At 43.7% G+C, this 25,725-nt stretch overlaps 1 protein-coding gene across 6 annotated transcripts in view; it reads left to right on the top strand.

The window, feature by feature from the left end:
• Positions 1-25,725, top strand: part of BICRA (BRD4 interacting chromatin remodeling complex associated protein) — a 128,287-nt gene that overhangs the window by 92,500 nt on the left and 10,062 nt on the right. For 3 of the 6 annotated variants that reach the window (XM_030544380.1, XM_030544379.1, XM_030544382.1), the window contains 13 exons: positions 962-1,007; positions 2,920-2,962; positions 3,892-3,957; positions 5,949-7,940; positions 11,609-11,926; positions 14,843-15,544; positions 18,075-18,267; positions 19,735-19,862; positions 20,386-20,511; positions 20,909-20,970; positions 22,058-22,206; positions 24,283-24,377; positions 25,169-25,271. In XM_030544380.1, coding sequence (XP_030400240.1) covers positions 967-1,007; positions 2,920-2,962; positions 3,892-3,957; positions 5,949-7,940; positions 11,609-11,926; positions 14,843-15,544; positions 18,075-18,267; positions 19,735-19,862; positions 20,386-20,511; positions 20,909-20,970; positions 22,058-22,206; positions 24,283-24,377; positions 25,169-25,271 — 4,018 coding nt within the window. In that variant the 5' untranslated portion in view covers positions 962-966. Of the gene's footprint in view, positions 1-941; positions 1,008-2,919; positions 2,963-3,891; positions 3,958-5,948; positions 7,941-11,608; positions 11,927-14,842; positions 15,545-18,074; positions 18,268-19,734; positions 19,863-20,385; positions 20,512-20,908; positions 20,971-22,057; positions 22,207-24,282; positions 24,378-25,168; positions 25,272-25,725 lie in introns of all 6 variants that reach the window. The other 3 variants (XM_030544383.1, XM_030544381.1, XM_030544384.1) reach the window with 3 other exon arrangements.

Genomic DNA, 25,725 nt, shown 5'->3' with positions numbered 1-25,725 from the left:
GGAAATGGAGCTGGAGCCTTTCACTTGTAGGTCCCCTTTTCAAATCCAGCCTATATCAGTAGTGACTGAAAGTTATTGATGGCTCTTCAGTATCCAGTGGACAAGTATTCACATAAAAAAACCTGCAACCATAAATTAGCACTAGCTGTTTGCTCCTCCCTAGTCTCAGCAGGGAAGCTAAAGATTGATTGGAGGCTGATACACACATTCCCCATAAGTATGTTAGAGGCTTGGAGTATGTTGATGAAGGCAGCATGTGGGCCTGCAATTTGACTTGTTATTGGCGCTTTTTGGAGAAATAGGGACTTCAAACTTCAGGGACTAGCAGTCTGGCTCTTTTAACCAGCACCAAATTACACAGCAACATAAATAATAAGAATAGAATGTGTTAACACGTGTATTTATACTCTAAGGTGCTGAAGCCCAAAGAGCTTTGAGCACCTAAGGGTATGTTCACACTACCCGACAGATTGGCTGGTAGCTATCGATTTATCGTGTCTCATCTAGATGCAATAAATCAATCCCCAAATGCTCTGCCGTTGACTCCGGAACTCCACCAGGGCAAGAGGCAGAAGCGGAGTCGACGGGGGAGCCACGGCCATCGATCCGGACCGTGAGGACGGGAGATAAGTCGATCTAAGATACGTCGACTTCAGCTACACTGTTCACGTAGTTGAAGTTGCGTATCTTAGATCGATTTCCCCGCCCCAGTGTAGACCAGGACTAAGCAATGATTACTCATCTGCCATAGCAGGATAAAATGAGGTGTATATTATTGGGTCTGTATGTGGAAGAAAGACCTTTTGAATTGCAGAATGTTGTGTTGGGGTTTAAGGGGCGGGTGGGGGGTTGTTTTTTGTGGGGTGGGGATGGGAAGGCAGCAGTTAATAAGTACAGTTTGTGCTGCATAGCACAGCTGTATTTTTCTAATTTTAATGCAGTCTCTCACCCCTCTTCTCAGTTGACATGGATGATGAAGATGGCCGGTGCTTGTTAGATGTAATTTGGTAAGTAGTACCACCTCATGAAACAGACCCCATGCTAATTTATCATCTTCTATACTATTCTAGGATATTGGGTGGGTGTGGGCGGAGGGTGCAAAAGACTTGAGATTCTATGGTTGGAGTTGAGAGCATTTCCATGGAATTCATTTTTGCACACATTGTTAATCAGTTGCCTCCATGCTTTTTTCCATGCAGTTCTCTCTGCATGGTTCAACTTCCCTGAAGTCCTCATAAAGGCCCTACACTGCCCACTTTCAAGGCCCCTCTGAATGCCCACTTCTGCAATGCTTTCCATAATGAAACTTGTTACTCCCCTTCCCTAATCTCTGTCTGTCTTAGATTGTGAACTCTTTGGGGCAGGGACTATCCCTTCTTTGCTGTGCTGAAAGAGACTAGCCACATTGTAGATGCTCCTGCAAACAAACAAACTAATAATGATTAATAATTTTATGTGAAAATTTGATAGCAACCTTTAAAACTGCAGTAAGTTTTTGGCTGAACCAGCTCTGATTTTCTTGTTTGAAACTTTTGTGGTTTCATGTTTTGTATTTTTTGTTTGTTTGTTTAGGTTTAATTAAGAACATTTTGTACAGCTGATTTTTATAGGGAAATAGACATTAACAGTAGATTAACTCTGCACATTCTGTTTTTCATTTGTTCTGTTTAATGCATGTGTGGATAAAACTATCTAATTTCTCTAGAGTTTTGCCAGTAACTATAGCATCTAGGCACTGCACATGCTTAAAAATGTACAGCAATAGTCCGTCTCACAGCACTGTTGCAAAGTGCTTGTTGAGAGAAGTGCCTGGTGAAAGCTGTCATCAGCGCTAGCTAGCTCAGGGGTAGGCAACCTATGGCATGCGTGCCAAAGGTGGCACGCGAGCTGATTTTCAGTGGCATTCACTCTGCCGGGGTCCTGGCCACTGGTCCGCGGGGCTCTGCATTTTAATTTAATTTTAAATGAAGCTTCTTAAATATTTTAAAAACCTTATTTACTTTACACACAACAATAGTTTAGTTCTACATTATAGACTTATAGAAAGAGAACTTCTAAAAACGTTAAAATGTATTACTGGCACAGGAAACTTAAATTAGAGTGAATAAATGAAGACTCGGCACAGCACTGCTGAAAGGTTGCCGACCCCTGAGCTAGCTAGTAGCCTGAGGTTAACTCAGAACAGTTAATGTTTTGACAAACTACTTGTTAACCACAATGTAGGCTAATTTTCCAGAAGGGATTATTGCGATTATAAAACTGTTGTCAATCACTTGTTAAGTAGGGCCCTGCAGAAATAACAGGGGAGGGGGAATAAGAGCATGTTAGTGACAGAGGAGGCTAAAAAGAAAAATCACCGTTTACAATCAGTAAATGTATGTTACCAGTATATTTTTGTAGTATAAAAATAGAGCATAAAGCTGTGTACGTTATTGGTCATTTAGTCTTAGATGGTTGAAATCTTGTATCAAATTTAAATTTGTAAAAATGTTCTAGGGTACAGGACCTGATTGTTTTTATTCAAAATGCAGCCACATTAATTCTGTCCATGAAGGTGATAGAGCAGCCAAATGGCTCCCAGATCCATATTGACACATTTCATGACCAAAATGCAATATTTTTCATGATAGAACCTCATGGCTTCTATGTGCTCCTGACAGGACAGTGTATATAAGGAGTTACTGGCCTCTGCAGAAGCAATATTAACTGACTGTTAGCCACACCAGTGCTGCTGAGGAATGACTGTCAAAAAAAAAAAAAAAAAGTGATCCCCTAGCAGTAAACTGATATTTCTACCAGTCAGAATGCAAGTGGATGCCCAGTTATGTGAATATATTCATTAGGGACATTTATTTCTTTTCAGATTAAAATTTGAGTTGTACATTCTCTCTTTAAACAATTTCATATGTTGTTTTGCAGTGATCCTCAGGCTTTGAATGATTTTTTACATGGATCTGAAAAGGTGAGTAGTGGTTTTTACTTGTTTTGTTAATCAAAATAGTAAAATTTAAACATTTTTGACAGTGAAGTTTAAATTAAAGGGAAAAAACCCCTAACTTGAATTTCTCTCTTTTTTTTTTTTTAAAGGGGGAAGGGTTTGGGTAGCCCAGGGAGGTGGTAACAGGTTCTGGAATTTTTCGTCTCTAAGGACCCAATCCTGGAAGGTGCTCCATGCGGAGCCACACTGAAGTCATTAGAGTTGTACATGCACAGTCGTCTGCACAGAGCAGTTTACAAGAATGGGGCCCAACCTAGTCACCTATGTTGCTAGCGATCACAAATTCCTATCTTCTAGTTATTGTTTGCTGACCTGAGCAAAATAAGTTTGTTGTCGTCTATCTCCTAGTAGGTATGTTTCAGAGTCGCAGCCATGTTAGTCTGTATCCGCAAAAAGAACAGGAGTACTTGTGGCACCTTAGAGACTAACAAATTTATTGTAGCATAAGCTTTCGTGGGCTACAGCTCACTTTGTCGGAATGAAGTGAGCTGTAGCCCACAAAAGCTTATGCTCAATTAAATTTGTTAGTCTCTAAGGTGCCACAAGTACTCTTGTTCTTTTAGTATGTAAGTGTCTACCTTACAATATCTGCCGCTACGGCTGGTACTTGTTTGCCACTTCAGCAGAGCCAAGTATTGAATAAGCCCCAGGGAAAGAACTACCTTCCCACCTCTGGATTTGGGGCTCTCCCCATCAGATCTGAGGCATGTTGGCAGAGGGGCAGTGCATGTGAAGGAAGCTTGCCCAACTGCTACCAATGGTGTATCAACTCTGTGGCTAGGGAGACCATTCATCTGTCTCCAGTGACTGCCAGTCAGCACCATCCACACTGTCAGCGCTAAATTCAGTTTAATTCTATTTAAATAAAGTAAATACAATATTTTTAATTGCAGATTGACAGTGATGATCTCCTGGACAACACAGGAGATGCAGCCAGTGCCTTCTTTGAGGGTACTGGGGTATGTATTTATAATGTGTTGGTTTTTTTTAATTGTTACTTGGTAAATTCATTTTAGAAACCTGTCTTTTGTTGTTTCACAAGTTTGTTTTTAATAAATCTGTTTTCCAGTGTGAGTAGATTACACAGAATGCTTGGATTATTCCCCAAAATCTTAAAGAAAAGTTGGGGCAGGGAAGAACAAATGGGTTCAGTGTGTGCCCCATATGTGTGGGGGAGGGGGAAATGAGTTTATAAGTACACATCTCTCTCTCTCCCTGTGTTTTGTTTTTCTATAAACTTGGGAAAACTTTGAGGACAGAGAATACAGAGGAGCTAAAAAAGGAAGTATGATAAGACCACTATCCTTTAAAGATTGTGGGGAAAATGGGGCTGGAATGTTACAAAGAAATTGTAAGGAACATGTAGCATCTTCTTAGTTCTTCCTTCTAATGTAGGATTGGAGTTGGGAGTGTGCTCAGTTTTGTTGACAGACAGACAGGGTAAAGTTGACCCTGGAAAGCCTCACTTGATTATTTTGCACAAATCTGATTGGAAACATGGGCAGTATTTTTAATCTTCCACCAAGTATGCTGTTTATACTTGCAATAGAATAGAGAGCATAGTGAGGTTTTTTTTATCCTTTCCTGACTACATTGAGCTTTTTTTTATTTATGAAAAGCCATTTATTAAAGCTTCTGATGCTCTGTGGTACTTGTTGGAAAGCAAAGAAGCTTTTCCAAGAGTTTGGATTTAAATGTTAGATTCTGATTTCAGGTAGATCCAAAAACAAATGGAACCAAGATTGCCTCACACAAAACATTGACATGATAAAGCCACTGTGTTCTAGGCACTTTCCAAACACACAAGGACAGTCTCTGCTCTGAGGAGCTCACCCTGTAAGGCAGGGGTTCTCAAACTGCAGGTCAGGACCCCTCGGGGGTCACAAGGTTATTACATGGGGGGTCCCGAACTGCCAGCCTCCACCCCAAACCCCACTTTGCCTCCAGTATTTATAATGGTGTTAAATTAAAAACACTTGTTTATATATTTACAAAGGGGGTTGCAATCGGAGGCTTGCTGTGTGAAAGGGGTCACCAGTACAAAAGTTTGAGAACCACTGCTCTAAGGTCAGCCAGTATATGGAGGTATATGTCTGAGCTCGTTTGAATGTCAGTGCTAAGAAACCTTTTTCCTAGTTTTGGAATATGGAAATCTCAGTTCTAGTTCCAACAACAATTTTATTCTACTTTTTAGTTAATTGATTAATACAAAGACGTTATATTTTCCAAACTCTGTTGCTATCACCTCGCTGTTTATATTTATGCTCTAGAGAAGTCTAGTACAGTGGTTCCCTAACTTGTTCCGCTGCTTGTGGAGGGAAAGCCCTTGGTGGGCCGGGCTGGTTTGCTCCTCCAGGCCAATGGGAGCCGCTGGAAGCAGTGGGCAGTATGTCCCTCGGCCCATGCTGCTTCCACCAGCTCCCCTTGGCCTGGAGCAGCAAACCGCGGCCACTGGGAGCTGTGATCGGCTGAACCTGCAGACGTAGCAGGTAAACAAACCAGCCCGGCCCACCAAGGGCTTTCCCTCCACAAGCAGTGGAACAAGTTTAGGAACCACTGGTCTAATGGCTAAAGTAAAGGAACTGCGAGTTTGCTCGCTTTGGTTCTGTTACCAGCTCTTCCACTGACTCACGATGTGACTTTATGCAAGGCACTTAATCCCTGTGCTTCGGGTTCCCTTTAATAACATCATGCATTTATTTAGCACTTTATGGGGATGGCAAGATGGTTTACAAATGTACTTAGCAAATTGATACACAAACTTTACATTGGGATCACTTTGCCCAACACTGAGATGCAGTCAACTCTAGGGTGGATCACAAAAGCATGTTAACAGCTCCTAGTAAAGGTGCGCAACCATTTAGCACAGAAAGATTAAAAATCCTGTTTCATGGGTTTGAATTAAATGCTTTTTCTCTCTCCCCCCCACGCCCCATCTTAAACCTTTTAGCTGCATGTACAAGAATCCTCTGGCAACCATCTGAACACTGAACAGAATCAGAACACAACAAGCGTTGACCTAGACTTTTTAGAAGATGACATCCTGGGGTCACCATCTGGTGGTGGGGCGAATCTTCAGAACTCAGACCAGCCCTGTGACATTCTCCAGCAGAGCCTGCAAGAGGCTAACATTACAGAACAGACTCTGGAGGCAGAGGCAGAGCTGGACCTGGGTTCTTTCCAGCTCCCTACACTTCAGCCAGTGGTTCAGACTGCCTCTGATGGCACGTCGCAGATTTTCTCCAGTGGGGCTGACCTCATCGGGTTGCAGCAGCCTGCAGTCCTGACACATCAAGCACTGGTGCAGCAGTCAATGGGAGCAGACGTTGTTAATAAGGCCATCAGTGTTCAGCCTTTTCTCCAGCAGGTTGGCTTGGGGAATGTTACCATACAGCCAATTTCCAACCTTCAGGGCTTGCCTAATGGAAGCCCAAGTGGGACATTGGGAATTGGGCCGATTCAAGTAGTTGGACAACAGGTGATGGCTATTAACCAGTCAGCTCAGCAGATCATTGCAAAACAAGTTCAGCCCTCCCAAGTGGCCACCATGCCTGTTGGCGGTTACATCACCCAGACTGCACCTGAGCAACAGCAGGTCACCCTCGCTTCCACAGGGGTGTCTCCACAGAATGCTGGCCTTGTCATCCAGAAAAACCTGCCATCAGTGGCCACTACCACACTGAATGGAAACTCTATGTTTGGGAACGTATCTGCCACCCAAGGCTCCCAACCTCTCACAGTCACATCGAACTTAAGCAGCCCATTGGTGCAGGCCCAAAACGTGATTATCCATAGAACACCCACACCAATTCAGCCCAAACCTGCAGGGGTCCTGCAACAAAAGCTGTACCAGATCACCCCCAAGCCATTTGGTCCCAATAATACTACACTGACCATCCAGAACGAGGCTGCCCTGCAACAGCAGAAGGCCCAACAGAACCTGACTTTTATGGCAGGCAAACCAGGACAGAATGTGGTGCTGTCTGGATTCCCGCAAGGGCTGCCTGCCAACATGTTCAAACAGCCTCCACCGCAGCAGCAAGCCCTCAGCAAGCCCATGAGCGTCCACTTGCTAAACCAAGGCAGCAGTATTGTCATCCCCGCGCAGCATGTTCCTCAAGCCATGTTACAGGGTCAGAACCAGTTCCTTCTTCCTGGGCAGTTAGCAGGTGCCTCTGCTGTTCAGATACCCCAGCAGCTCTCAGCCTTGCAGGCTAACATGGGAGGACAGATCCTAACTTCGCACCCTAGTGGCCAAGCCCACATCATAACTAGCCAAGGGCCTGGTGGGCAGCTGATAACCAATCAGGCCTTGCCTGCCCAAATCCTCACCAATCAGAACATCGCTAGCCAGCTGAATCTGGGGCAGGTGCTTACATCGCAGAATGCGCATGGCACTGCTCACATTCTTTCTGCACCTATTCAGCTGCAGCCTGGTCAAGTGGGTCAGCCAACTTTGTTTCAGATGCCTGTCTCTCTAGCTGGCAGCTTGACCACTCAGAGTCAGCCCTCTGCAGCCTCACTGGCCAGTGGTGCCATCAGTCAGACTGGGCAGACCGTTATCCAAGGTGTAACTCTGCCTAATCAAGTTGCTATGTTAAATTCCACTGAGAACCTCAACCAAGCTGTGAGCATTCAGGCATCTGCCACCACCAGCAGTCAGAGTCCAGGCCTCATTCAGCCACAGCCTGCTTCTGGCACCAGCCTGCTGCCAAGCAGTGACCAATCGTCTATACTGACCGTCCAGACTGCGTCCCAGCCTCCAGCTCCACCTCATCTTCAGTTGAATGTGCAGCAGCAGCCTCCTCAGCAGCCAGCACAGCTACCTGTGACTTCACAGCCCAGCCCTAACTTGGCATCCAGTCCAGAGAAGATCATCTTGGGCCAGACAGCTGCTGGAACTGTCATAAACCAAGATTCCATGCAGATGTTTCTGCAACAGGCAAGTGAAATATTGTAATGACCACATTAGTGGTATTGCTAGTTGGCTCACTTATTTTATCTATTGTGAGGAAGACAAATGAGAGTTATAGGATTCAGGCTGCATAATCTAATCTTTCCTGATAGACTGGACACTCTACAAATGCTGTATTATAGCACTAATTATTTTTTTAAATGAAGTTTCAAAGTTGTTGGGTTATCCCATCATAAGACCTGTTCACTTAGAATGTGTGCTTTAATTTAAAACTGCTAGAAGAACTGGGTGCTCTCAGGGGGTTGGTAATGAGTATGTAGCCTTTTACCTACTTTGAATCTAGCCTAGGTTTTTAGTATCTGGCAGCTATTGTCATCTGCTGTCCATTCGATCACTTCTGTGGAATGAGTAGGTGGGTTAGTGGTACTTGCATCCAGATCACAAAAGCTACCATCATGGCTGGTAGTCACAGAAGAGAAGCCGATAAATAAACATGCCACGTTGACTGAGTTCCCATGGCTCCCTGAGACTGTACCTCCAGTTCTCTGCTGAGGCGCATTAGTGAGGGGAGACTTGCACAGTCACTGCCTGTGGTCTTCTGTTTGGGGATAAGAGTTCAGTGTCCAGGCTTGCCAGTTCAGCATCTTCCACTCTCACAAGTGTTGATGCAGTCACTGTGTACACTGTTAAGGAGTGCAGACAGAAAGCAGGTATATCTCACCTCAGCTGTTTATATAATACCAGATTAGATGAGGCTTTTCACTTCTTTGGGGTATCAGTTTAAACCATTGTGTATTTATTCTTTAATTAAAAAAAAAACATGAAGGCTTGATCTAAGGCCTGGTGAAGTTACTGAATTGCATTAGAGAGACGATAGGAGTTTAGTCTTTTTTTTTTTTAATTCCTCTTCAATATTACCTTAGAGGAGTGTTATCAATTTACCATAACATTCTCACACACGCCTTTCTCCAAAAGACAATGGGCCAGATATACCTCTGACATGAATGGACACAATACTACTGACATCATTTGAGCTGTGCCTCCCCATACTAGGGTTAAATTTGTCCCAATGTCACTAAGATCCTCTGGCAACTTACGAGATACAAAACTAGGGTCATCTGTGAATTTTCTTTGTTTTTATATTCCTCTAAATGTACTTGATTCACCAATATGATACAGTAACTGCATAATCCACTTAAAGTGGTCAGTGTCAGCTAAGTTGGGCCCCAGATGTAGTAGTAGCTTAAAAAAAAGGGGGAGGGGGGTGTTACATAAACTATTATGAATAGAAAGGTTTTTATCTTTTATAATTCAATTAAAGTTGTTTAAATTAAAAGACAAACTGTCTCCTGCAATTGGAACACAGCAACATCTTAAAAGCAATAACGATACTAATCGTACATACCTACCTCATAGAGGTAGGGATTCATTAGTTAATATATGTAAAGCAAGTAGAAGTGCAGAGAGTTAGCAATCAGAATCGGTTTCACTTTGGGGTTTACAGAACATGACTAATATTTAAATTACCTCGTATATAATGCTCCACATTTTCAAAGCACTGTAGAAACATTTAATTAATTAGCTGTAACAACACTCCTATGAGGTAGTTGAGAAAGTGATATTAGTCCCATTTACAGATGGTGAATGTGAGATAAAGAGGTTAAATGACTTTCCCAAGGCTGCAGAGCCTAGTTTAGAGCTCTGCCTCCGGGAGTAGAAACTGATAGTGAAACTAATCAGTCTCATTTCATTGACCAAGTGCAAAAAGTAAACAAACAGCATCAGTGATGGTCAACAGTAATGGCAAACTTGAAGTTATTTAATTTGTTGGGGTTTTTTGGATGTTGCTAGTAACACAGGGGAGGATACTTCATTTTAAACATAAGGCTTTGATCTTGACAGTGACCCTTTGACACTAAAATGTACTTCCATTTTCACTGTTTATTACTATATACAAGAAAAGAAATGTACAAATGTTAAAGTAACTTGAGGAGGGACATGTCACTGAGATCCTAAAAAATTCACAAAAGCTGTGATCTTCAGAGACAAAAATGAACCCTAGCCTACTCTCTTTTTGCTGGGTTTTGTGGGGGGGAAAGAAACCCTCACTTATCTAAACCATAAATGACTTCATATGAATCCTGCATGTACTGCACTGTCTCAACACAAGGATGGGGAATGACATTAAGAATGGGAATTTCAGACATGGCTCCCACCATCTTGGCTTGGAGGCTTTTTGTTTATATTTGCAGTTTGATATCACATCAAATTCTGTTACTGTATAAAGCTACCATCCAGTAGGAATGTTCCCTGCATTTTGCAATAGGGCATAAGCTGTTGCTTTGATACAGTTTACTCCTGAGGGCATTCTGTGCCAAAAAATATTTTTTAAAATTTTGCAAAATTCTGCAAATTTTATTTGTCTAATAAATGTGGAGGCTCCAGCATGGCATTGGGGAGCGCAGGCCGCTGGCTGCACAGAGGTGGGAGATCACTGTGTAGCTTTCTGCCTCTCCTCCCCCACCCCCCAGGATCCAAGTGTGGAGGGACTTAATGTGGGGGGATCCAGGTGTGGGTTGAGAGGGTTCTGGGTGCGGGTGGCATCTGTATGCACAGGGGCTTGTGGGGGTGGGTTCTGGGTGCAAAGGTAATGGGAGTTTGCAGGGGGGTCCAGATAAAGATGTTTGGAGCTCAGCAGAGGAGGGCGTTGTGGTGATAGAGCTCGGCAGGGGACTCTGGGTGTGGGGGGCTCAGTGGGAGGTCCAGATGCTGGGGGAGGGGGGGCTTAGTGGGGTGGGGCTCCAGATGCAGTTGGTGTGGGCTCGGTGGGGTGGGGATCTGGGTGCGGGTGGCTCATTGGGGTGGTCCAGGTGCAAGAGGAGTGGGGCTCATTGTGGGTGAGGTTCTGAGAGCGGGGAGGAGGGCTGAGACTCAGCAGGAAGGTCTGGGTAATGAGGGGGTCTGGATGCATGGAGGTTGGGCAGATGGGGGTGCAGCTCCCTGTACAGGGATCCCTCCCCCTGCAGCTGAGGACCGCTGGGGCAGGGGGAGTTTGCAGAGCTTCCTGTAGCAGGGGAGAAATCTGGGAGTGGGTCTGACCCAGCCCTGGATGCTATGCAGGGGAAGAGGAAGTCCTGTCCTCCCCAGCCTAGCCAGCACTAGCAGCCACCAGCCAAGTCTTCTCCAGTCCTGCCTTCTGCCCACAGTGACTTACCTCTCTGCCGACTGCCCTGGGCACTGCTCTTGTGGCTTTCCTGTGCTTCCCCGTCAGAAAGTCATTTTAATGCGGGGAAGCAAAGAAATCTGTGGGGAACAAATTCTGTGCATACACAGTGGTGTAGAATTCCCCCAGGAGTAACATGGCTATGGTCAGATTCTGCAGGTTCCTGGAGGAGACTGCTGTAAAATGACTCTTACCATCTTCAGAGGCGTAGTCTCATTCTGAACAGTAATTTGGATCTGCCTAGTGCCTGTGAAGAGTCCTGAAAAGTATTGGACCAGTATCTGGGGGTGGCATGGTGAAGGGCAAGAGCAGAAACTATTTGCTTTTGACAACGGTTGAGGTATTGTTAATAGAGTATCATTAGTAGCAAAGGCCTGAATGAATATGGGGGTTGGATGGTGAAGATCAACAGAAAAAAAGGAGGAGAAAGAACCAGAAATCTGGTCAATGCTAAATTTGTTGGAAATTTCAGAAGGATCGGAGCCAGCAGCAGCAGCAATTTTATCCGGCATCCCTGAAAATGCAGCAGGAGAACAATCTGAATCAGTCCACAGTACCACCACACCTTCCAATGCCTCTGCCCATCTACAGCATAGCCACCACAGCTCTCAGCACCACAAGCAGTGTCCCAGCATCAGTGATAGTGAGCAGCAGTGCAGGCACAGCTCTGCAACCGCCTGCCAGCCGAGAGCTGACCCAGAATCAGAATCTGGCAACGGTGGAGTCCAAAGGACCGAATCTTATACCTCAGTTCTCAGCCAGCCATTCCCAACAGGCACTGGCTTGCCAGGTAGCCCTTACCTGTTGTGATTCCACACAGCCTGCTTTGGCCTATCTTCCTTTCTTTCTTCTGTCCTTAGCTTCTGTTTAATCTGTTTGGTCCTTCCTCTTAGAGTTCTCTTTTGCTTTTTGCTTTCTCTCTCTCTGCAGGAGGGGAGGGACCAATACACAAAGACAAAATATCAGTGTATCTCTTAGGTGTACACTAGCATTTTTCACATTTCAAAACAAAGATGGAAGTGGGTGGTGGTGGGGTAACCTCTATAGTAGTAACAGAAGTCGCCCTCTTATGGTGTAATGGCAAAAATGTGATGGGAAAAGAATTCTGCTACTGGCACGTTTATCTCCCTTCTATGTAGGGTGACTTTTCATGAGCAGTCTGAGGGCAGGATTATGATTTCAGTTACATTGTTGTAAGTCGGTAGTAAGTACATAGACAGTCTGGCCCTGAATCCACATGTTATAAAACTGTGCGAATTTCCCAGAGAGATTTTTGACTGGCCTCTGCTATATAGAAATGTGGAAACAACCAAACATTATTTTTTTGGTTTCAATGAGACTTGCCAAAAAAAGAAGAAAAAGAGAGGAAAAAAAGTTAAAAAGCAAAGTTGTTAATAAACTGTATGCTTTTAAAAATGTTTTTACCAGAGTTGTGCTGCATGATACCATCACATGTTGGCAAAGAGGTGGCTTGGATGATGTTGTAATAAGTCTTTTCCATCTCTTATCTCCATGATTCTAATATTTATAGCATCCAAATTCAACTCCCTAGTTCACTTTTCTGTGGTGGATCTATATTGCTAGGAGAAGATCAAACAAAATCCAGCTGCATCTTTGTTTTAAAATAAAAGCAGCTCCCTCCCTGTTTTTAGACAGCCCAGAAACAAAGGAAAATATAACTTGTGTATACTCGGAGAAGAATGATGTGCATGGGTCAGGGTTCCAAGGTAAGGTTAGCAGACTTCAGGCAGAATCCAGGAACTTGTTAGCCAAAGTGATCAAATGGACTTGAGTAATTTATCACCTATGATCATCATCTGAGCAGCCTGGAGAAAATGGGAGTTCAGACTGCAATTTAGTTCAGTTTGGAAGCTTCCAGACAATATATAAAACATCAGCATGCTGGGTTGAGTGAGCTGCCAATGTTTTCACACCAAGGTCTGTGACTGAGGGAATTGCCTTTACCTTTGGAGCCTGGGACATGTCCATGCATTGCTGCATCAGCAGGCCAATTGAATCTTTCTTTCCCCTTCCAAACGTACCCCCTTCTGGCCCTTGTTGTCCATCTGTGGCACTTGCCTGTTCATCTGCTCTCTGAATTCCTGCTGCTCTTGCTTGCTTGCCTGCAGGTTCTCACTAGCGCTGGAAACTGCTGCTGTCTTGCAATGCTTTTTCTTCTGTCCCTTCACAGTTGCACGCTGCTGTCCTGGTACATTTGTGTTCCTGCCAGAGGCTTTATTATTCTTTTATTCTTTATATTTTAGTAGCAAATGGTTGTTATAATAAGGACTGTGGTAGACTTAAAGTGATGTGATAGTCGAAAGGCTCTTCTTAGCCATAATAAGACTTGAGAACTTGACTTTATAATAGATCAGTTTCACCCCCGTAATTTATAGAAGAGCGTGATATTGACCAGGTTCTCATATTAGGGGACTCACAGTGGCCAGTGCCTTCATAAGATTAGCACCATTAAAAATGCGGGTTGGCTCTAATGTAGTGGTAGTACTGTACTGTACTATGCAGGGAACCAGTGGGCTCAGGCTTGCTCCTTTGGGTGGAGGGCATTTTAATTTTGATTAGATCCCGTGGGAAGGGAGCAAAAGATATGCCTAGTATTGTTCTAAGCTATTCAAAGGGAGCTTAGGAAGGAGCTAAGATGGTGCAATACAGAGGAGGGTAAATAAAACCAAGGAGGTTCTTGTGTCTTATGGGGGGCTCAGATGAGGAGAAGGGCTCTAGGAGAGGAAACTAAAAAATATATTCTAAAAATAAAGTTGGACCCCCTCTCCCTCCCCTTTTTCATGGTGCTGCAGTTGTGGGGCAAAAGGGCTGGGCTTTATTTACATTCACGCACACTGGTACAAAGACTGTACCCCTGCAGTAAGGCTTTCTGGGGAAAGGTTGACTACACTGGCTGAGACTTGAAGCTGTTTTCAGAAGCTAAGGAACACCCATACAAGATACCTTTCAAATTTTATTCCCAAGTTGTTTCTTTTACTGATTTTAAAAACATTTTTGAAGGTAGCTTCTAAGCCGGCGAACCAGTGCAATATATCTGCAGATGATAGTACTATGCCCACAAGCATCCCTAGTGGAAGGTATGAGAGCTGGAAACTGTACCCCTGAAATCTCACTCTACATATGCTCCAGTAAGCTCAAAGAAGCATTTCTCTTGAATAAACCAGAGGGGGAGAGTGGTAGAAAGGGCTCAGTTCCTCAAGCTCTTTTTTCCGTAGGCAATGCCTTGGTAAACCCCTTCACAGAGTGACTTGAGTTCAGTGGGGTTTCTGGACTTAAAAGTAGTTTGGGAGCCCCAGGCTTTTTATGTTTTAAGAGTGGTTTGCACTGCAGTACAGTCTGAGGATATATCTGCACAGCAGAAGTTGTGCACAGGCAAGCCTGTTTGGTCTGGCTTGCATCCAGATAGCACAGGTAATAGTAGTAGTGAAGAGAATGCGGCTTGTGAGCTGAGTATATACCCAGGGTCTGTACTGGATTTGTACTCCTCACGCCTGAAGCCTGCACTGTGCAGTCGTCACTGTTGTTACTGCCAGCACTAGCTGGATTCAAGCTAGCTCAGGTACACTAGTCCGTGTAGAGCTTTTGCTGTGCGGACATACCCTAAAATGCCTGAAGAACATGCAAGGATTGTGGTGAGATACATCAGTCCTAACTAACTTATTCCCTGTTTCTTTATTTGTTTCAGTTACCCGCAGGGCAACAGAAGCTCCCTGGAGCCTCCCCGTCCCATTCACTACCTCATCCTCCAATGGGGGAGAGTCCCCAGCTCCAGCCTGCACATCTCTCACAGATGCAGTCCCCCCACCAGTCCCGTCCTCCATCACAGCCACAGCCACTTTCCCGACCACCCTCCCGGCCTCACTCAAGACCTCCCTCCCAGCCACAAACTTTGTCCAGGCCTCCTTCTGAACCCCTCTCCCGGTCCTGCACCCCTCAAACGCAAATGCAGAACTTGTACGTGATACAGAATCAAATCACATCATCCCCCCACGGTCCCACCCAGCACCCCTTACGACCCCCGTCGCAGCCTCAGGTACAGTTCCAGCCACCCCAGTCTCAGGCCGAAGGGCAACCTCAGCTAGCAACACCTCCACATCTGCAGCTACAAGTTCAGCTTGCCACTCAGATCCAGCCCCAGTCTGAGACTCTGGTTCAGGCACGGTTGCAATCCCAGATCCAGGCTCCAGCTGAGTCTCAGCATACTCATTCCCCACATTTCCAGTTCCCTTCCCAGGGCCAAATCAAACCGCCAGTCCCAGCCCAGACGCTTCACCTAACACCAGAACAACAGAGAAGTTTTCAGATGGTCCCAAATCAGTTCCAGACACACTCTGCAATTCCAAATCCTGCTCCTCAGCAGAAGCAGCTATTGGACAGGTTCCAGCAGGTAAATAATTACCATCAAAGAGGGTAAATTAAACTTGGCCTGGGTCTGTAGAAATATAACCCTCTAGAAATTAAAAATACACCCCCATACATCAAGGAGAATGGATGGGTCATAGGGATTAGAAATTGGAGATTTTCAGTCTAGCTTCTTCTGGACAGAGATGCAAATCACAAAAGTCACCACCTTAAAAAATGATCATCTGGACTACCAAGGTTATATCTTGTTTTGTTTGTTTTTAAAATAGTACTCTGGGAAGGAATTATCTTGATTTTAGTATCATGAGCACATTGTCAGCCTTTAGGAAACAGTAACTGTAGAATAGTTTCTAAATTGTTTTGGAGCTGTTTACGGGCTTGTCTAAACAAACTTAGTTTGCAGCAAGCTCTATCCCGTGCTAGCCTGCTGCAGACTACCTGTCCATGTGGACCCTGCTGCTGCGCATTAACAGTTTTAGTTCACTTTGATAGTCCCATTTCAAAGAGGACTAGATTAAAGTGAATTAACTAACTCTTAATGTCTGTTAGCAAGTGAATAGTTAGTCCCCAGAAAACTAGTGCAATATAGATTCACACCCTGGTTTGCCACAAACTAATTGTTCATATAGACAAGCCCTGAGTGTATCTTTGCTACCAAATACTATGTAAATAGTACATAAAATAAATAATTATTTAATATTTAGGACTTACAGGGTTTGGCCTCTTCCAAGTTCTTTAGCAACATGAATTACTCAGGCACCGAAACGGAGAGAAATTTTTGGACAGAGATAAAAACAAACATATGCTCCTGTGAAAAGTACCCCTTGGGATCTTTCCTATTCATGCAGAGCAGACAGAACTCAACCCTGCTGGGGTCTCAGCCTGTTTCCAGGGAGCCTGAGGGCATGCCTGCACTACAAAATTAAGTCCCCTTAAGTCAAAGTACAGCTACCAGAATAACTAAAGCAGTGGTTCATATCCACATTTGCTCTCTCTGTCTGTGGTGCATGTCCTCACCAGGAGCACTTCCAGTGACTGAAATGGGGCATTATGGGACACTTGACAGTTGGAGCCTGGCAGCTCTGGGAATGACAGCCTCATCTGTAGGCAGGGGGCTCACAGCTGGGCCTCCTCCCCCACAATAGCCGGAGTTGTCAGCCCAGCAAGCTCACAGCTGTGAGAGCCCCTGGCCCCAGGGCTAACAGTATAGGGCTCGATTTCACAGCAGCAGCCTACCAGCAATGAAACTGACATTCTCGTTGGTTTCTCACCTGGTATTATTTAATTTTTTGACTCTGGCTGTCAGCTCTATGTGGGGCTCACAGCTGGAACCCTCCCATTGAGGGATTGGGGTGAGGGAGAGGATAACCTGAGCCCAGCCACTGCCCCCCCCTCGCAATCCCTTACCAGGAGGCAGGGAAACGGGGGGAGAATCACAGCTGTGAGCCTGCATCCCAGTGACAGCTCAGACTGTCAGGGTTGGGGTGGGGGAAGGGCTCTAGCTGTCAGCCCCTTTGAGGTGTAGTCAGTGTAGTGGGCCACTTACATCAGCAGAAGCACCATTGTGGTGTAGATACTGACATAATTAGGTCATCGTAAGCTGCCTTATGTTGACCTGATAATAGTGTAAACCAGGGGTCCCCAGTGCAGTGCCTGCGGGTGCCATGGCGTCTGTGTGTGCCCACCTACTGGCCACCGGACAGGCAGCCACTGAAATGCCACTGAGAAGCGGCAACATCAAGAAGCGTTGCAGCCGAAATGCCACGGCATTTTGGCGGCGACGCCTCTTGATGACGCTACTTCTCGGCTGCATTTCAGTGGCAGCTTTTCTTGGCATTGCCGCTTCTCGGCGGCATTTTGTTGGCTGCTTGTCTGGCGGCCACACTCCTCAGTGGCTAGTCATTCGGTGCCTGCCACATGGAAAGGTTGGGGACCACTCGTGTAAACCAAGCCTAAATATTAGCACCTTGAACTTTGAGCCCTGGAGCTGTAGGTCCCAGTCCATTCAAATTCATGTTAATAGGTTGATTCCCATTAACTTCAGTGAGAGCGGGCTTGGGCCTTATGTCTTAGAAAGCATCCGAAAAATTCTTTACAATCCACATATCAGATATTGTCTTTACTGTCATTTTATCTGTAGGGGAAAGGGGAGCCAAGCTCCGGTTTTTAAAAACCTGCATATTAAAAATAAATTTCCCTTGAAAGGACTTAGTCTGGGATCCAGTCTGCTGTATTTCAAGCATGCAGGGCATGTTTATGTGATTTTAAATTCCTGTCGCTGACAGACCTGGAGATTCCCACTGCTAAGCAAAGACCTTTTTTTATTTCCTTTACATTCATCGCCTAAAACTTTGAGATCCTGGGGCTATAGGATAGAAGCCAATGGACTGGGTTGGAAACATGAGAGCAAAGGAGGGTCCCTTTCTTCCCATGTTTTGCTGCTGGGTAGAAATATTTATGGTACATAGCAGATTCAAAAGGAAGGTAAAAGGATAAAATGTATCAAAAGATGGTGCTAGGGCATCTTTTCAGCCTCTGTCACTTATCCAACACAGGTGCCCCAGGGGATTATCCTGCAAACGAAACACCAGACTTCCACCAGCCAGGTGTCATCAGCTCTGAGCCACTTCAGCAGCCAGCCGTCATCTGTCCTGGTTAGCAGCCAAGGACAGCCAGTAGCAGTGACAACAACGCAAGCACCAGTCCACAGCCAGCCATCTGTCCCTGCTGCAGTCCAACCTTCTGCAGGTTCGAGTGAGGTGGCTCCTGTTCTTGGGAAGGGCCAAGTACAAGGAGAGAGCGGGAGGAGGAGGTGGTAGTGGAGGAGGGCAGCCAGCGCAGCTTGCAACACTGCTGCAGCAGACGTCAGCGGAAGCTGCACAAACCATGCCTCGTGCGTGCTCAGGGAGAGGAAACAGTCTGGGAAGGGGAAATTCTGTTGCATTTCTGCTGGACTGTGACTTTCAACTTCCTCTTTCTCCCCCTTTTCCCCCCTTCACACTTCAAAGTGCCTATACAGTAAGAAAAGCTATTCTGAAAGTGATGTTGGGAACTTCATCATCTGTCTCTCTAAGGGCCTGATTATGTGAGCTGCTGAGTGCCCTCAAATTTCATGGAAGTCCAAGGGCCAAATGCTGTTCTCATTCACAGAGTATAAATCTGAAGTAACTCAACTGATTATGGGGCAACATGCTAGAGCAGATATGGGCCCTGGATGGAGAGTCGAGACATCCTTAATACCAGTTCTGCTACTCACCTTCTGTGTTGCTTTGGCCAAGACACTTCACTCTTTCAGCCACCAGTTCTCCATCTGAAAAACAGGAATAATTATATTTACCTTCTTGTGTAAAGCTCTCTGAAACCCATGGGTGAAATTCACCCCATGCTGAAGGCTAGATTAGGGTCAGTGCACCACTTAATTCTCATTTAAACACTAATTTAAAGATTTAAGTGGGACTTAAATCAGGCACTGGCCTTATTCTTCCCCGCAACACACAGGGATGAATTTTAGACTACAGGTGCTCTGTATTTTCCCTCGTTCTATTTACTTATTTAGGTTTATACACTGTGCCTATCAATTATTTTAGGCACCTATCAGCTGCTTCCATGCACTTTCACAAATGGGAAATGGATACTGTTTTTATAATGTTATGCCCATGGTACACTGAATAAATGAATCTGAGGTATTGATAAAAAAGTCCACATTTTCATTTGTTTAAAAAAAAAACGTATTTACAGCGGGGTGGTATTTTGATTTTCAGTCACTTTCTGCTCTGCTGGTAGTAATGATTTTTGCATGGGTATAAAACTAAGATTTCTCCCACCTTATAGTTAAGATTCCCTGGCACATGTCTCAAGAGTAGAGGTGTTTAGCCTTGGTGTCCTGATAATTGCATTCTGCTTCCCTGCAATCCCCTGCATTAGTATTCAGTTGAATTAAGTGGTCATCTTTTTCACTTCTTTTGCTGCCCTATTGTGGAGTGTTGCTGTGTGCTGTTAAACCGCTGGCAGAGGTGGCTGCATTTCAGTGATAGCTGAAGTAATGGGCAAAATTTTCAAAAGCACATATGTCATTTAGGTGCCTTTGAAAATTTTGCCCAATACCTCTAGATAGTCTATAAAGATTCTTCAAGATGGAATATGCTGCAGGAATCCAAGACATGTTGCTATTGTTTAAACTTGGAGCTCGTTTTAAAATCTACTTATATTTGCTAGGTATAGCTGCTCCAGTTCCTGCAGAGAGTAAAACATTTTCCAGTGGCTCCACAGCTGTTCCTGGGGGGAAGGTGACCACAGTGTCAGGGAAACCAGGAACACCTCTTGCCGTACAACAGCCAGTTCAGGTGAGAGCTTCATTTTTTAATGCGTCTTCACAGTAGTTTGTCCATTTCAAGGATGAACAAAACTTACTGAGTTTCACTCCATGTTTGTTCTTTTTGTGTGAGAAGAAGGAATTAAGTTTCAGAAACCATTTGACTTTGGCGTATAATTGTTTGATTTTATAAGTACTATGAACTCTTAAACAAAAAGAAAACAATTATCCCTATTAATATTAATTAGACCACTGGGGAAGGGAGCTTTGTTCCTCTTCCTTGAGGGAATTAATGTGCTTCCCAATTTATTTAATGGCATGCAAATACTGTTGGGATGTATATTCTAGATGTGCAAGTTAAAATAATTATATATCAAAAAAGATTTATTCATAGATGTTTGCATATCAACACAAGGAATTCCATTCTAAGTCATTTCACTGATGACTGACATCCTCTTGGCGAGTAGCTTCCTACTGTGTGTTTTGGTAATCAATCTGTAGTCATTAAATTCATATTGGGATCCCAGATAAAAGATCCTTTGTTTCTTCTGCAGGCGAAGCCTGGAGTGATTAGCTCCATCTCCGGCCTGAATCTTGGAAAAGGCTCCTTGCAGATCCAGGTAGTTGGGAAAGGATTATCACAACTCATGCCCTCAGTCCCAGTCCCATCCCAGCAGCAGGTGAGTTTACACAAATGTTTATTTCCTTCAAATAATAGAATAGTTAAAAAAAAAATGGCGCTATCAGTGAAGAAGTTTGAAAGGAAGCTGTGTGTTTTCTGCTACCTGAAAGCTGCCATGTTTAAAGTGAGGAAAGCAGTTTTTCTTAGTCATCAGCTAGAATTAGCCCTTTTCTTCTGCACTTTGGGCAGAATCTCCAAAATCATCCAACTGATTTCCTCCTGCCCACAATCCCATTTTATTTTATTCTCCAGTTTCCTTGTACTAATTTACTGAACAGAAAGAGTTCTCTCTAATGTGAGCTGGATGGTTCCTCCGTTAGTTCATCATTCTCTGCCGAGTAAAACTAATCTATTGCTTACTAAGTCCTTTCGTGTGCATTCTTTTTTCTTACCAGTATGATAGTAAGCTTGGAAGTCTGAAAAAAACTCCTACACTACAGCCCAGCAAAGAAGCTTGGTAAGTGTTTGCCAGAGAGAGTGTGTTGGAGCCTAAGAAGTTAAAGAAAGCAGTGCCTAGTAAGGTTAAAGTTTAACAGACTATCCAGCATCTGTGTTAAATTTGGAGTCATGCAGCGTTGTGCACCATAATCCACTCTACTGGGGAGGAAGCATAATACTTTATCATGGCATGGCAATTCTTGGTAACATAGCATGCCCTTCAGTGCCTCTCCAGAGAGCCCATGGGTGACACTGGTTGAGTATACATTTTCACACTGAAGAGAATAATTCTTCTAGAATTTTGCTGTGGTTCTTTTCCTGTGTGGTCAGTCATTCTTCCTTCTCCTTGATTGCACTCATCCTTCTTTTGCGTTAGTGTGTTTAGCATGTGCGTGCATACACACACACACACGCGCGCCCCTATAACATAGCCAGCTATGTATAACGCTGCTTTTGTTTATATCCGTGTGTGCCTCTCTGCACATAGTACTTCACACATGCACAGCAGTCCACATTCCATCACTGCCCATTTTAGCTCAACCAACTTTATTGTAAGTGTCAGGAGGATGAGACTATTTTAACTGGAAGATAAATTACATTTTTCTTAATTAGTAAAACTGTGTAGTAATATAATTTGAAGGCTCCCAGGGGGCACTTTTATAATTGAGTTATAGGATGTCTGAGTCACATTCCCTGTATCAAAAGAACCTTTTGTCTGTTCTATGAGCCTCTTGCTGCTGCCCAGAAATCTCACAAGATGCTATATAATTCAGTTATGAGTGCCCTTTGGCAACCATAAAACTATATACAGTATTAGCGAGGATAAGTAATTGTGTGTGCGTGTGTTCCTCGTGTGTGCACATGTGTGTATTTCATGTTCCACACATAAAACTGCTCATTTTCTGCAGAAATAGAAGGTAAGCTTTAGAGCATCTCTGTATATCATGCTTCAGTCTCTGCAAACAGCCTATGTATATTGGAAGGAGGAGCAATAAGAATTTCAACCACTCAGCGTAATGCTTTTATAGATATCTCTGCTTTTGAGTCTGTGTTTTCCATACACTTTGTACTACTGTCTGACTTGTCCTTTTTTTTTTTTTATTTAGTTTCTTGGAACAGTTACATAAACATCAGGGCGCAGTGTTGCACCCTGACTATAAAACTTCATTCCGATCATTTGAAGATGCCTTACAAAGGCTTCTACCCTATCATGTCTACCAGGGGATGCTTCCCTCTACGCACGACTACAGAAAGGGTAAGTTCAGCTGTGTAGACAAGGAAGGATGATAACTATAAGTCCTAGAGCTATAGCAAAGTGTTTTAAACTTAGCAGGGCTTCTTCACTAAGCAACAGAACGGAGGTGGGTCTCACCCTCAGGAAGTAAACTCAGGCCTCTTCTTCTGATGTTGGCATGAGAGAGATCCCAGTTGGCGAGTCACGGGGAAAAATGGATTTGTCCAGCCATGAAAAGAGAAAAGTAAGCTGCTCTGCTTCCGCTCCAGAAAAAAGATGAAATCCCCAAAACCTGAATAAACTTCCTGGAACCACATGTTTGAAATCTGGCAGCTCATGTTCCAATACGTCTGTTAGTCTATAAGATGCCACAGGACTCTTTGCTGCTTTTACAGATCCAGACTAACACGGCTACCCCTCAAATATTAGAAAGAGAGTTCTTGTCTGCTCAGTAAGGCCACTAATGATCCCTTAGGGTTTTTCATAAGAGTTGGAGTTTCCCCTGTTGTTGCTTTGCTGTTTGCCATCCTCCACCCCAGAAGTGGCTGCATTTCATAGATTCCAAGGCCAGAAAGGACCATTGTGCTCATATAGTCTGACCTGTATAACACAGACGATAGAACTCCCCCAAAATAATTTTAGTAGTGCTGTGCATAGTTTGTAAAAGACCCCTTGAACATCCAGGCATTGTAGAAGAGAAAACTATGAGTAGTTTTAATACATAGTGCTGTACACTTTCAAAGTTTATTACAAACATTAACAATTTTAAACTCACTCACTTTATCTGTGTGGTATATGTGCCTTATGAAGTTTTCTACATTATCAGTTAGTGCAGGGAGTTCAACCTCTTCTTCCCATGTAGTTGTATCATTCTTCTCTTTGCAAGGAGTATTACCTAACCCTTCTTGTCTCTCTAATATCCTGGTACCAATACAGCTACAACAACACTGCATATAGCTTTGTGGGGAGTGTCATTCTTCATTTATTTCCACTAAGAAAGATGATAAACCTGTTTGTCATAATGTGCATTTGAAGCAGGAAGGATCACTTACTCTAGTGTTAAAATTCAGGAAAAAAGCATTGTTATATTAATTGTCTGCAGGCTGTGATTTTCTTTTATTCTAAATGGTATCCACATGTAAAATAATGAACAGTATAGAGAATGTGAATCAGGTGCTCTTATTTATCCTCCTATAACAGAAGAATAAGGGGAGCGTTTTATTAAATTGAAAGGCAGCTCATTGGAAACCGATACCCTACATTTATGTGCCAAGCGTAATTAACCTATGGAAATTGTTACCACAAGATATGATGGAGGCCATAAGCTTAGCAGGAGTCAAAGGATTTATCCATGTAGATGAATAATGAGAACATCCACGGTTACATTAGACAGGATACAAAATATATGGACATAACCTCTTCTGCTGGGGTAGGGAGGAAATTAGGAAGAAATTTCCCTTTGGGTAAATTAGTCTGTAGTTGTCCTTTTAGGGTGTTTGTGTCCCTCCCACTGAAGCATCTGGTATTGTCCACTGTCAGAGACAGTATATTGAGCTAGATGGGCCCTTGGTCTGATCCAGTATGGCAATTCTTGTGTTCCTCAAAACTGTCTGCTGAAGCACTCTTCTGCTCCAAAGGTCAAGTTGATTCACTGCTTGGCGCTGTACTGCAATCCAGACATAAAGCCAGCTCCTGACCTGGCAATAATCTGCAGTCTCAAATCCTGAACGTGTAGAGAGAGTTTAAAACCACTTGATGTTACACAGAGAAAAATATCTGTTGTCTCAATGGTCCATTGCCCCTCTAAGCTATGAGACCAATCACATGATCATGTGCACAATTAAAACTAGCCACATGCTTTGGGAAGAAACCTAAGTTGATGTGGAAAGCATTTGAAGGAGCAATCACAATTGCTGCCACTGAGTCCTCTAGTAACACCAACGTTGATCTAGAATATTAGTCCTGTTTCTGCATTTACCTTGTCATATAAAATGTCTTTCAGGGAATGGAGATTTCCTTTCAGAGCTAACGAGATAACCCCAACAATGCCTGTATATAAAAAACCAAACAGCCTTCTTTCTTTACCTCTTCTTTTAGTAGATGAAGAGTTTGAAACCGTGTCCACCCAACTGCTGAAACGCACACAAGCTATGTTGAACAAATACCGCCTGCTGCTCTTAGAGGAGTCTCGGGTAAGATTGGCCTTTATGTGCTACGGTGCTCAATAGTATGAAGGTCAGCATGATTATTGGTCTTCTCTAATCTATCCTATGCATTTGTAATGAGACTTTAAATTGCAGTATCGCTTACTAAATATGACCATGCTAAGGTAATAAGGGTTCAATCCTACACTGTTGAAGTCAATGGGAATTTTTCACTTGATTTCAGTGAGAATAGGATCAAGCTGCAAGTAGGGAGACTGGGGAAAAGGCTTTTACCTTTGAGGGGAACTCCTCACAACTACATAAATTAATGTTTGATTTTACTTTTAAATTGAAACAGGATATTTCAATTTAAAAGTAAAATCAAACATTAATTTACATAGGTCCCTTCCAGTGCTATGATTCTATGATTAGCGAGGGGTAATTTTGCAGCAAGCCTGGAACTTTTTTTTTAACGGGGACAGGAAAGCTTGGTCACCCCAGAAATATGACCCATTAACTTGGATTACAAGTTTATATTAAAATTGTTACTCCTTATCCGTGCTGTAAGAAAGACAGAGATTCCATTCTATAAACTACTACCAAAAAGCCCTTCCCAAATGTCTAAGCGAGGAAAAGTGCCTTCCAGTGCATGGGTAAGACTTGTGCCTGCTCCATGAGAACAAATACTATTCAATGACATGTCATGGTAATTCACCGTTGTGTTAGTGCTTGTTTCCCTAAAGCAGAAGCTGAAGATTGGGCCCCTAATTTCTGTACTATGGTTACTGTGCTGTTCTTTTCCTCCACCTCTCACCTGTTTTTCATTTTTTGGTCTGCAGAGAGTCAGCCCTTCTGCAGAGATGGTGATGATCGATCGAATGTTTATTCAGGAAGAAAAGACCATGTTGGCTCTTGATAAACAGCTAGCAAAGGAGAAACCAGGTTAAGGAGACATTATTTCTATCTGTGCACGTCACTTACTCATATGCTGCTTCTCCCACCTCTCCCTAGGCACAGTTTTTTCTTACCTTTTTAAGTTACTGAGGGAGGAGTGGAAAACTTGTAAACCAGTGAGCTGGCCCATGCCAGCTCTCAGCCAACTTCATGTGAATACAGAGAGGTCAGTCTGCAGAGACTGCAAGTCCCATTTTACAACGCTTCTTTATGATCGGAGTAGAAGGCTGCTCAGAGCAAGATTGAGCAGTGTGTTGGGTTCTGTAGGCTCCTCCATCTGTCAGTCTGTATCAAAGAAGTCAGTGGCTGCAGTCTTCTCCATTTTACACAAATTAGGTGCAGTCTGTAGGTTCCTGATCAATTGCTTACAGTTCTCAGTTGCCCTGATTTTGAGTGCTTTTATACTAATGAGTTTGTGTAAATTTATGGCATCTTTTCACGG

The sequence above is a fragment of the Gopherus evgoodei genome, unplaced genomic scaffold (genome assembly GCF_007399415.2).
Source record: "Gopherus evgoodei ecotype Sinaloan lineage unplaced genomic scaffold, rGopEvg1_v1.p scaffold_34_arrow_ctg1, whole genome shotgun sequence".
Lineage (NCBI taxonomy): Eukaryota > Metazoa > Chordata > Testudines > Testudinidae > Gopherus > Gopherus evgoodei.
Note: the sequence above shows the minus strand (reverse complement) of the source record. Positions and strands in the feature narration are given on the sequence as shown.